Source organism: Dermacentor albipictus, chromosome 5 (genome assembly GCF_038994185.2).
Source record: "Dermacentor albipictus isolate Rhodes 1998 colony chromosome 5, USDA_Dalb.pri_finalv2, whole genome shotgun sequence".
Lineage (NCBI taxonomy): Eukaryota > Metazoa > Arthropoda > Arachnida > Ixodida > Ixodidae > Dermacentor > Dermacentor albipictus.
In genome coordinates this window covers 63,787,130-63,799,132 of record NC_091825.1, presented here as the reverse complement: position 1 = coordinate 63,799,132, position 12,003 = coordinate 63,787,130, and the positions used below count along the sequence as shown (strand labels likewise).

General features: G+C 47.4%; 1 protein-coding gene across 1 annotated transcript; it reads right to left on the bottom strand.

Moving 5' to 3' along the window:
* Positions 1-2,328: 2,328 nt before the first annotated feature.
* On the bottom strand, positions 2,329-11,260 carry LOC139060294 (clumping factor A-like). Its single transcript, XM_070539395.1, has 3 exons — positions 11,184-11,260; positions 9,708-10,413; positions 2,329-2,511 (listed from the first exon to the last, which is right to left on the bottom strand). The coding sequence occupies exons 1-3, from the start codon at positions 11,258-11,260 to the stop codon at positions 2,329-2,331; spliced, it is 966 nt and encodes a 321-aa protein (XP_070395496.1).
* Positions 11,261-12,003: the final 743 nt, after the last annotated feature.

Sequence of the window (12,003 nt, the reverse complement as noted above, 5' to 3'; positions counted from 1 at the left end):
AGGTCATTCATGGCATCGCGATGACCTTGATCCGCCGGAGCGCTAGTGTGCCAGGTGTGACGTCAGGCCATGTGATCAGCTGCGGAACGACGTCGCAGCTGCGCTCGGTCGGAGCCTCGCCGCTGCGGTACCACGTGACTAGGCGAGGTTTTAACGGCTGCTTTTCCGGCTCTTGGTCGGTCAGTCATAGAGAAAGAAATTCAACAAGAGGGGACACTCTTCAAAAACTGGCAACTGGAAACACGTCACGCCTAGTTTCAACAACATCCGTTAGTTGACGCGAGCATCAGAAAAAAAGAATGTGAAATAAACTTCCAGACAACGTTTTATTTTTTTTATTCCTTCCCTCTAAAAGTGAAAACGTTTTTCGTGTAAATGAACTTATACTTTGCAACTTTTTGTTACGTTGCCTAGCAGCAAGCTAGTGGCACGCCAGACGCGCGTGCATAAGTCATGCGCCAGACAAGCCGCAGGAGTGAGCGAGGATGGTCGTATACGTGCGAAGCGCGCGTGCTCGGCGACCCGTCTGTTTTGGATATAGCCCATTTTATTGGGCTCCCGGCCTTCTCTATGCTTCTCTTGCGTGTCGTCTGCATTTCGACACGGCACCACTGCACTACTGGACTACGGCAAGGTGAGAAATTGTGTTTGACAGTGTGCGGCTCATTTTAATCACGTTTAGGCTTAGTTCGAGTGGCGCAGTTAGCGAAAAACAGCACCGCCGTCCTGGCGCAGTTAATTTGAGTTAATGCCACGTCCTGGGAGATGTTTGCGACGCTTTCTATGAGCCCCACATTACTGTAACTTATTTCGGTAGTTTTTGGGCACGCTTGCCGCGCCCGTCTTATTGACGCAGTAAGCGAAAACCGGCTCGGCCGTCTGACGCATTTGCGCGCGTACGTACATGCGTGTACTACGTCGTAGCGCCTAAGACAGACAAGTTTTCGCACATTCTGTGGCCCCCAACATTATTGTAACTAACGTCGTTATATTTGGGGTAGTTTAGAAGCACGGTTGCCGCGCCCGTCTTATTTACGCAGTTAGCGAAAAGCAGCTCGGCTGTGTGCCGCAGTTAGTTTCGCGTGTACTGAATCTTACTGGTAGAAGTTCGTGACCCATTCTCTGACCCGTAAAAGTATTGTAATTTATTTGGTAACTTTTCGCGATATCTTGAGGCTTGCTCGCCGCGCCTGGGTTTGTGAAGCTGTTAGCAAAAAAGCAAGCCGGCCATAGTGAGTTGCTTTTGCGTGTACTGAATTTTAGTGGGACAAGCTTGTGACGCATTTTATAGCCCTGCAACAACATATGTCTTATTTCGGTACTCACGCTTCTCGAAAACGCGACGAGCGATTGCCGAGAGTGATAACACGGGAGTGTTGCATGCGCCGGCAGGACGCGTAAAAGATAACACGGAGGAGCTCAAGAACATGACATTTATGTATTCTGAGCGACTGAAAACAGGCTTTGCACCCACGAGTCTCACTTGAGTGCGATTAGAAGGCATTCTGCGAGCGTGTAACATGGTCTGGCTGAGCCTGTGTTGTAGCCACCTTTGTGTACTTGGCGTACCATCGTGTCGACTGAGCCCAAGTTGTTTTGGAAACGCGCAGTCACCCGCGTATTTGTGCACTTAAAGTGCAGGAAATAATGCCGGGGAAAGGAGGGTTGCTTGAAAATCGGATGTTCAGGTTTTATGGCATTGTTTAGGAGGAGTCTTTGCTGCGAACTGTACGTAAAAGTGAATTTATCTGTAATGCCGCTCACCACTTACGCACGTTTCGCCTCTACACGCAATAGTCCTGTTAGGTCAATATACCGAAATGATACATGCTTGTAATTTACTTTCTTTCAGCTGATGGCATCCGGTGGAGCATCGTACGGCAACGACTGCTGCTTACCTGGTGCCACAACTTTGGATGAATGTAGAAGCCCGGAACGAGCATTTATATGGAGCAAAATAAACATTTCATCATTTCAGAAGACGTCTTTCGTTTTCTTTATGAAATTGCAGCCGACAGATTCGGCGCAGTCTTGTAAAGGTCAATCGCAATCATTTCTGCTTAATAATGAAACGATTCCACGCCAAGGCCACGCGAGGTTCAGCTGAAGCGAAAAAAAAAAAAAAATAAATGCCGCGCCGAGCAGCGGAGCCGGCGCGGCGTGTACCAACTGGTGTTCAAAACGCGCGCGCCCAAAACCGAAACCGGTCAACAACATCCGCTTGGTGTGCTACAGTCAATTCGGCCGCTGGGCTCTATGGGAGTGTCCGATCTTGTTGAAATTTCTTTCTCTATGGGTCAGTCATGGAAGACCCTTCGCCGTGCTCCCTCAAAGGTTGCAGGGATCAAGCGTCTTTCCTTTCTTTAGATCACTATCATGGTCACTCTTGCCATGGTTGGCGCGCCGGCTGGGCCGTCTGTGCGCGCGCTTCAGCGCAAGCGACAGGCCGAATTCAATCAGCAAGTAGATGAAGCTAGACGGCAGACTGCGAAATCTCAAGCAGGTTGCCTTCTGAAACACCGGACCAAAGGGAGGCCAGATTAGCACATTGTAGAAAAGCTTAGCAAGTGCGGAAGCGTGCCAAGATCGAAGCTACTGCAACCACCGCCGTCGTTCAGCAACACGAACAACAATAGAGACTTTTAGCTCAGCGGGTGTACGTTTCGCTTCGCTCGCGGTCTCCACCGTTGCGCCAGCGGAGCGGCTCGCGAAAAAAGAATTTTAGCCCGGCTCACTCACCCGCTCGAGCGGGGCGCTCTGCTTCCCCACCTGAGAAATGAATTTGAATTACGCTTGCTTTTATAATGCAAGAAATGTTGAATAAAGACATATTACATGTTCTTAGTACATTATTTATTATTAATATACTAAGTACTAATGTATGGGGCAGCGCCGCAGTCGCCGTCGTCGATGCAGAACTAGGGTGGCTAGAAGGCCCCTTCTAGCCACCCTAGCAGAACTGCCGGCGTTCATGTTCGCGGCTGCCATCTTGCATTTCCAATACACGCCCGCGCGCGCTTACGCACGCTCGCGCGCTGCGTATACCCTCCGCTGGGGAGTGCTTTCCAGCGGGCGTAAACGCTGCTCGGTAAAACCGCTGGCCGCCTCGGCGTTGTGCGCATGCGCAGTCGTGCCACCGCTCCGCTGGCCGTAAACCCGCTGGGCTAAAACTCTCTAATGAGAAGGAGACGAAGCCATGGATACAGGCACGTACCCAGGATTTTTTTTCGGGGGGGGCCCACCACCTCCATCATCATCATCATCATCATCATCATCATCATCATCATCATCATCATCATCGTGTTTTATGTCAACTGCAGGACGAAGGCCTCTCCCTGCGATCTCCAATTACCCTGCGCCAACCGATTCCAACTAGCGCCCGCGAATTTCCTAATTTCATCGCTCCACCTAGTGTTTTCTCGTCCTCGATTGCGTTTCCCTTCTCTTGGTACCCATTCTGTAACCCTAATGGTCCAACGGTTATCTAACCGGCGCATTACATGACCTACAGCTGCATTTTTTCCTCTTGATGTCAATTAGAATATCGTCTATACCCGTTCGCTCTCTGATCCAAACCACTCTTTTTCTCTCTTAACGTTATGCCTAGCAATCTTCGTTCAATCGTTCTTTGCGCTGTCCTTAACTTGCTCTCAAGTCTCTGCCCCATATTTCAGCACTGGCAAAATGCACTGATTGCACACCTTACTTTTCAATAATAATGGTAAGCTTCCAGTCACGAGCTGGCAATGTCTGCCATATGCGATCCAACCTATTTTTATTCTTCTGTGAATTTCCTTCTCATGATCAGCGTTCCCTGTGATTAATTGACCTAGGTAAACGAACTCCTTCACAGTCTCTAGTGGCCGACTGGCGATCTTGGTCTCTTGTTCCTTTGCCCGGCTATTTATCATTATCTTCATCTCCTGCTCAATAATATTCAACCCCACTCTTACACTCTCTCTGTTAAGGTCTACAAGCATTTGTTGTAACCCGTCTGCATTGTTGTTGAATAGAACAATGTCATCGGCAAACCGAAGGTTGCTGAGATATTTGCCGTCGATCTTTACTCCTAAGCCTTCCCAGTTTAATAGCTTGAATTCTTTTGGAGAAATTGTGTCTCCCTGTCTGACCCCTTTCTCTATAGGTATCTCCCTGCTTTTCTTGCGTAGAATTAAGGTAGCTGTAGAACCTCTGTAGATATTCTTACGCGAAGGACGAGTCAGTAAGACGAGAAACTATTTACAGATTATATTTACAACAAAGGTTGCAGCGCTTACCGGTTAGATTCACAGCGCGAGCCCAGTTCGCTCTTCCTCCTCTTTTCTGAAGTGATGGCGCCTACGCGCCTCGTTCAAACAAATACCACACATATGTAGCAATATTTTCCAAGCTTTTTACGTAAGCGTTCTGTACTCCTTGATTACGTAGTGCCTCTACGATTGCTGGTATCTCTGCTGAATCAAATACCTTTTCGTAATCTATATAAGCCACATAGAGAGGCTTATTATACTCTGCAGACTTCGCGATAACCTGATTGATGACATGGATGTGATCCATTGTAGAGTAGTCCTTCCTGAAACCAGCCTGTTCCCTTGGTTGACTAAAGTCCAGTGTTTGGAGATTATTTTGGTAAACATTTTATATAATACTGGGAGTAAGCTAATGGTCCCATAATTTTTCAATTCTTTAACGTCTCCTTTTTTGTGGATTAGCATAATGTCTGCATTCTTCCAGTTTTCTGGGACCCTTGCAGTCGATAGACACTTCGTATAAAGAGCCGCCAGTTTTCCAAGCATTATGTCTCCTCCATCTTTGATTACATCGACTGTTATTCCACCTTCTCCTCCCGCTCTTCATCGTTTCATGTCTTGCAGGGCCCTTCTGACCTCATCGCTAGTTATAGGAGAGTTTCTGTATCCTGTTCATTACTGTTTCTAAGTGAGGTATCGTGACTCCTCTGGGTACTGTATACAGGTCACCTTAGAATTTTTCCGCTGCTTTTACTATATCTTCGAGATTGCTGATGATATTATCCTTCTTATCTTTTAGTGCATACATCATGGTTTGTCCTATGCCAGGTTTCTTTTTTACTGATTTCAGGCTGCGTTCTTTTTTTACGGCTTCTTCAGTCTTTCTGATGTTATAGTTTCGAATATCAGTTATTTTCGCCTTGTTGATCAGTTTTGACAGTTCCGCCAATTGCGTAACGCTGTGCGGCCGCCAGTCCCATACAACCGCGTAACGCACAGGACTCTGCGATTCTAGACGTACTGCGCTCACCGCGAAAGGTTAGAAAAACACCCACATAAGCACAGCAGAGAAGTGACTATGTGAGGCGGTTCGACCGATAGCTGTAGAAGCGTCATTCAAAACAAGCGATTGTTCTCCACTTCCGGCGGCCTTTCCTCTACTTCCTTTTTAAATAAAAATATGTTGATACATATATATTCTCATAAACAACGGTTAACTTTTTTTTATTATTCGCTTTTGCTTGCAGTTTGGTTGTTGCCTTGGCTCTCCCTTAGTAGATCGCTTAATTTCTCAACTCCTTGCGATTTTTGTTTCCAGTTGCCAATTTCGCAGGAAAGTGCTATAAAGTTAGGGAAAAACAGACGAGGTAACGGGCGACAGTCATCTTGCTTATTGGTTTAAGGGTTATTGCAGGGTTTCATGATGGGCGCTCTTTCACATTATTTTATTTCCCACCTTATCTAACCAATATCACGGGTATGTGGTTCCGAGCATGTGCCAGCGTCACGGCGAGCCGTAACTCAAAGAAATAATGAAGCAAAGGGATAAGTTAAACGAAATTGGCGTTTTCTCCCGCCGCAACTCCTTCCACGAGAGTACAGACCAGCTGAGTAACAGCCGCATCCCTCTTCTGGTCCCAGGATCCGCCTAAACAAAGAAGGTTGAACTAACAAAAGCAACAGCTGTGCCCGTGACGGTTGAATAGATGGTGACAACTGAACGCATCTCGAGTTAATCGCGCGGGTGCGGAATCTATGAGAAAACTGTCCTTCACATTACAAGAGATGCCGATAACTACCGCCATCTAAAAGGAATGAAAAAGGCAGCATAATGCTGACCGATGAACAGCTGCCAAGTCTCAACATTGATCTGGCGGCGCTTTAGGAATGTGTGAGGAGTGGTGGCGTGGGTGGGGAGGGGGGGGGGGTATGCCACTTGATTTCGGGGGGGGGGCCCGGGCCCCCCCGGGCCCCCCCTTGGGTACGTGCCTGCATGGATACAAGCAACGGTACCCACAAGGAACGTTTGGCGAACTACACTCTTCGGTTGGCGGCAAGCTCGACTGCGACGGCAAGGTTTCACCGTGACTTCACGGACAACCCGTTCGGCGATGTGTGTAACGTATGTGGACGACTGTGGCCTAACTTTAATTAGGCCACAGTCGCATAATCTTTACGAAGTGTGCATAATCTTTACGAAGGCAAGCCAAACAGACCTTTAGTTCGTGATAACTGAACTTTCAGGAGTTAAATCTCAGCCAATTTTTTCTGCGTGGCGGACAGAGTTATGGGACAACAGTTACTGGTCGAGACAGGAACTGACGTAAGCATTATTCCTGCACAACATTCTGACCGAAAGGCGGCACCTATGCCGTTCTTGCAAGCCGTCATCGGCACCAGGGTTCCATTTTTTTCGTCATGGTCCGTCATGCTAAATCTTGACCTTCGACGACTGTTCCGCTGGATTTTCCTGGTTGCAGACGTCTGTCGTACACTCATTGGAGCAGTCGTCTTAATTGCGGACTCCCTGTAGACGTTCACGACGCTGTCATCGACTCCGTTACCCCGCTGTCTGTTCCCGGCGTCCCAGCAACAAGCATATTGCCGATCGCGCCTATTTCTGCCGTATTAGACGAAGCGTTCGCTGAGCTCCTAAGCGAGTTTTCCACTTTAACGCACTTGCCGGGCTGGACGCAACCGGTACAGAATGACATGTGAAATCACAACGTAACCTCCGGCCCATCAGTCTTTTTCGAACACGGCGTTTCTCCTGAGAGAAACTCAAGATCACTCACGGGGAGTTCAAACATATGCAGCAACTTTGCATCGTCCACCCTTCCTTCAATAATTGGGCATTACGGCTTCACATTGTGCTTAAGAAGAATGGAAAGTTGCGCCCATGCGCTAAACAACATTACCAGTTCCTGATCCCAACCCTCTCCCGAACATTAAAGGGACCCTGAAACGCTTTTGACGATTTTCTACAAACGTACTGAGTCTTTAGAGTAGGTCCTTCTGATCAATAATTGACACGTCTAAGTGCTCTGCGTAAAGCGTGTAATTTATTATAAGGTTTTAAAAATGCACATCGCTGCCGATCGCAGCGCACTGCTCGGCGGAATTTTAAGCAGCCCCTACCCATATGACCGAAATAACCCATATGGCGTCAGTGGGGCGAGCTATCCGATTGGCTGACCAGGGCGCGTGATCGATAATTTTTCTAACTTTATGGTAAACAATTGATCTTCGTAATAGTTGGAATGTTAGTTAATTTGTTTTTATAAAAAGAAAGTGGCATAAAGAGAATGCACAAGAACAATTTTTCAGTACACTTAAGCAATTCCGGCACACGGCAAGTGTCGTCTGCTTGTGTTACAACGTACTCCATTTTGACGAGAGCCCCACGGTCAGAGTCTTTTCGCGAGCACTATGATTCGACTTTGTTGCCTTATGGGCTGCAAACGTAGCGTCTGGCAATATGTCAAGCTGCGACATCGTGTCCCTCTGCAAGGCAGCGTACGAGCGAACTGGCTGCTGCGCAGGATTTGCGCGTTTGTGGCCGTCACTTTACACCGGAAGATTACTAACGCAATAGCGTTTCGCGAGTCCCGTTTTAGGGCAAACGTAAGCGCAAGGGGACAGGATCTGGCCGCTTGACTGTGCCGTAACGGGATGAGCCGAAATGAGCAGAAGGGCAAATGTGAATGGTCTGCACGGTGCAGCCACCTGGTGGCATAGAGCTCAACCATACACAGTAGCAGCAACGAAGCGTTTCCTTCTTTGCTGCTGGTGCGTACTTTTCGTAGGAGTGTAATCATCAACATGTTGTCTTTATAAATGTTTAAAATGTTTTACACTTCGTTAGAGCAATATTAGCGCTTTGTTTGACTGGTTAAGCGCTGCGCCAACAAGTGTCTGGACCATGCAGACCGATCAGGCCGCTCACGTACGTCTACGCCAAAGTTCCGTCATCAGCTTGAGTTTATGCCTCCAGTCATTTGCCGAAATGACCAGCTTGCCTGTGGTTAACGGAATACCAGACACGTTCGGCGCTACGACAGAATGCTCGCAACGCACGGTGCTTCGATAGCTCTCGCTTGGGGTCGACAGCCAAGCAGCTAGCGGAGACGTTTCGCGCCGGCGGGGGCGGGCTCCAAAACACCCGGAAGTGGACAATGTGACGTCGCATCGTGACGCAGGACCAGTGAAGGTGGAGCTTAGCCCCGCTCGCTCGGCGGACGAGTTGAGGAGGAAAAGCATGGCTGGGGAGGAGGGTAACTTCTAATCGCTTCTAGCTCCATTAATACGTAACGCTTCACTTAAATTGTGGTGCGAATGTTCTACTTAAGCTGTACCCTACGCGTCTACAAAATTTGTCCGAACCGTTTCAGGGGCCCTTTAAGAAATTCATGGCAGCGTTGCACGGAGCCGCGATCTTATTGAAGATCGATTTTGTTCGCACCTACCATCAACTACCGGTCGTTGCAGGAGACATTCCCAAGACCGCCATCACCACACCATTCGGCCTTTTTGAATTTCTCCGCATGCCCTGTGGCCTACGGAACGCTGGTCCATTCTTTGAGCGTTTCATCGATCCCGTCACTCGAGGCCTGCCTTTCATTTTTGCGTAGATTGACGACCTTTCCATCGCAAGCTCTTGCGCAGAAGACCATCTTCAACACTTGAGGTTGTTGTTTTCACGCCTTCCAGTAATTAATTCAGTTAACGCCGCGAAGAACGAAGTCGGTCGAGCGGAAATCGAGTTTCTCGGGCATATCATCGACGCTAACGGCATTCGACCACTGCCGTACAAGAATAGTCGTCGTCGTCGTCATCATCATCATCACTATCACTATCATCACCACTATCAGCATCACTATCACTTATCATCATTGTCGCTATCGCTATCATTATCATTATCACTATCATCATCATTGTCACTATCATCACCAATATCACTGTCACTATCATCATCACTATCACTATCATCATCATCATTGTCACCACCATCATCATCATGGTCACCATCATCATCATAGTCACTATCATCATCACTATCACGCACTATCATCGTCATCACCATCATCATAATCATTGTCACTATCATCATCATCATTGTCACTATCATCATCCACTATCATCATCAATGTCACTATCATCGTCACTATCACGGTCACTATCATCATCATCATTGTCACTATCATCATCCACTATCATCATCATCACTATCACGGTCACTATCATCGTCATCATTGTCACGATCATCATCATTGTCACAGCCATCATCATCATTGTCATCATCATCGTCATCATCATCATGGTCACAATCATCATCACTATCATCATCATTGTCGCTATCATCGTCGTCATTGTCACTATCATCACCATCATTGTCACTATCATCATCATTGGCACGATAATCATCACTATCACTGTCACTATCATCATCAATGTCACTGTCATCATCACTATCACGCCACTATCATCATCACCACTGTCACTATCATCATCCCTATCACTGTCACTATCATCATCATTGCCACTATCATCATCACTATCACTGTCACTATCAGCATCATCATTGTCACTATCATCATCATTGTCACTGTCATCATCATCGTTGCCACCATTATCATCATCACTATCACCATCATCATTGTCACTATCATCATCACCATCATTGTCACTATCATCATCACCATCATTGTCACTATCACCATCACTATCGCTGCCACTAGCATCGTCATCACTGTCACTATCATCATCATTGTCACTGTCATCATCAGCATCATTGCCACTATCACCATCGCTATCACTGTCACTATCATCATCATCATAGTCACTATCATCATCGTTGTCACTGTCATCATCATCGTTGTCACCACCATCATCATCATAATTGTCACTATCATCATCGTCACTATCATCATCATTGTCGCTATCATCATCGTCATTGCCACTATCATCACCATCATTGTCACTATCATCATCATCGTTGTCACTATCAGCATCACCACCACCACCATCATCAGCATTGTCACTATCATCACTATCACTGCCACTATCATCATCACTGTCACTATCATCATACCTATCACTGTCACTATCATCATCATTGCCACTATCACCATCACCATCATTGTCATTATCATCATCGTTGTCACTGTCATCATCATCGTTGTCACCATCATCATCATCATTGTCACTATCATCATCACTATCATCATCATCATTGTCGCTATCATCACCATCATTGCCACTATCATCATCATCATCATCATGGTTACGCTGGGGAGGCCTTTGCCCCACTGTAGGGCAAAGGCCTCTCCCATACTCCTCCAACTACCCCAGTCATGTATTGTGGCCATGTTGTCCCTGCAAACTTCTCAATCTCATTCCCTCACCTAACTTTCTGCCGCCCTCTGCTACGCTTCCCTTGGAATCCATTCCGCAACTCTTAATGACCATCGGTTATCTTCCCTCCTCATTACGTGTCCTGCCCGTGCCCATTTCTTTTTCTTGATTTCAACTGAGATATCATTAACTCGCGTTTGTTCCCTCACCCAATCTGCTCTTTTCTTATCCCTTAACGTTACACCTATCATTCTTCTTTCCATAGCACGTTCCGTCGTCCTCAATTTAAGTAGAACCCTTTTCGTAAGCCTTCAGGTTTCTGCCCCGTACGTGAGTACTGGTAAGACAGACCTGTTATAAACTTTTCTCTTGAGGGATAATGGCAAGCTGCTGTTCGAGATTCGCGTCATCGAAAACTTTCCATGACCTACCACACCTACCAAGCTTCGCCAATTTCTCGAGTGCGTCAATTTCTACCGCCGCTCCATTCCCGATCGCGCACGACTTGTCACTCCGCTAGATGCTCTGCTGAGAAACAAGCGTAAGCAAGTGCTTCAGTGGACTGAAGAGCCCACCGACTCTTTGAGAAGAGTCAAGTCTGCCTTTGCCGGCGCCACTCTGCTCAGACGCCCAAAGCCAGACGCGCTCACTGCCATCGTGACAGGTGCTTCAAACAAATAATGCGTAGGAACCACTCGCATTTTTCTCCGATAAACTGAAGCCTGCGCAGTCCTGCTACAGCGTTTTCGGCCGTGAATTACTCGCCGTTTACCTGGCTAGAGTCGACACCTTTCCTACATCTCGGAGTTTACAACAACGTTCCTTCATATCAAGGGCACTGAAAACGTTCCACTCGACGTTCTGGGTCGCGTCAATGCCGTTTCCACGACGAGGTCAAAACCTTGCACCATCGATGTCGACTTACTTGCCAGGCAAGAGTGTGACGACACCGAACTTCATACCCTCTGGAATTGTCAATCTCCCTGAAATTGGGTGACGTCGTTTTGACTTCAGATGGTACGTCCGTCGACCGCGACACTTCTACCGCCACACCTCGACCAAACATTACGACATTCCTTCGCAGACGTCTTTCTAAACCGTGCACAACTTGTCACATCGTGTTGTAATACGCGCGATGCCGAAGCCTCTTTCCAGTCACTTCGTTTGACATCAGTTAAACGCGCAACTTCGCGACTGGGTTCGCTGCTGTTTGTCGTGTCAACGCTTCAAGATCCAGCCTGCCAAATCTACCACCAGATACTCGTTTTCACACCGTTCCTCTGGACCTTCTCGCACCTTCGAAAGGTTATGTTACATACTGATGCATGCATAGACCCCTACATACGGTGGCCAGAGGCTGTACCCATATCTGACGCCTCAGCGCCCACTGTTGCAGTGG

What these genes read in the sequence shown, in the direction of transcription:
- LOC139060294 (XM_070539395.1), bottom strand. Translation starts at nt 11,260, where the DNA reads ATGGCAGTGAGCGCGTCTGGCTTTGGGCGTCTGAGCAGAGTGGCGCCG. An exon ending in GACTTGACTCTTCTCAAAGA is followed by an intron (nt 10,414 to 11,183) that starts GTCGGTGGGCTC and finishes TGATGATGACAG; the next exon opens with TGACAACGATGATGATAATG. An exon ending in GCGTGATAGTGATGATGACA is followed by an intron (nt 2,512 to 9,707) that starts GTGACATTGATG and finishes CCGGTGTTTCAG; the next exon opens with AAGGCAACCTGCTTGAGATT.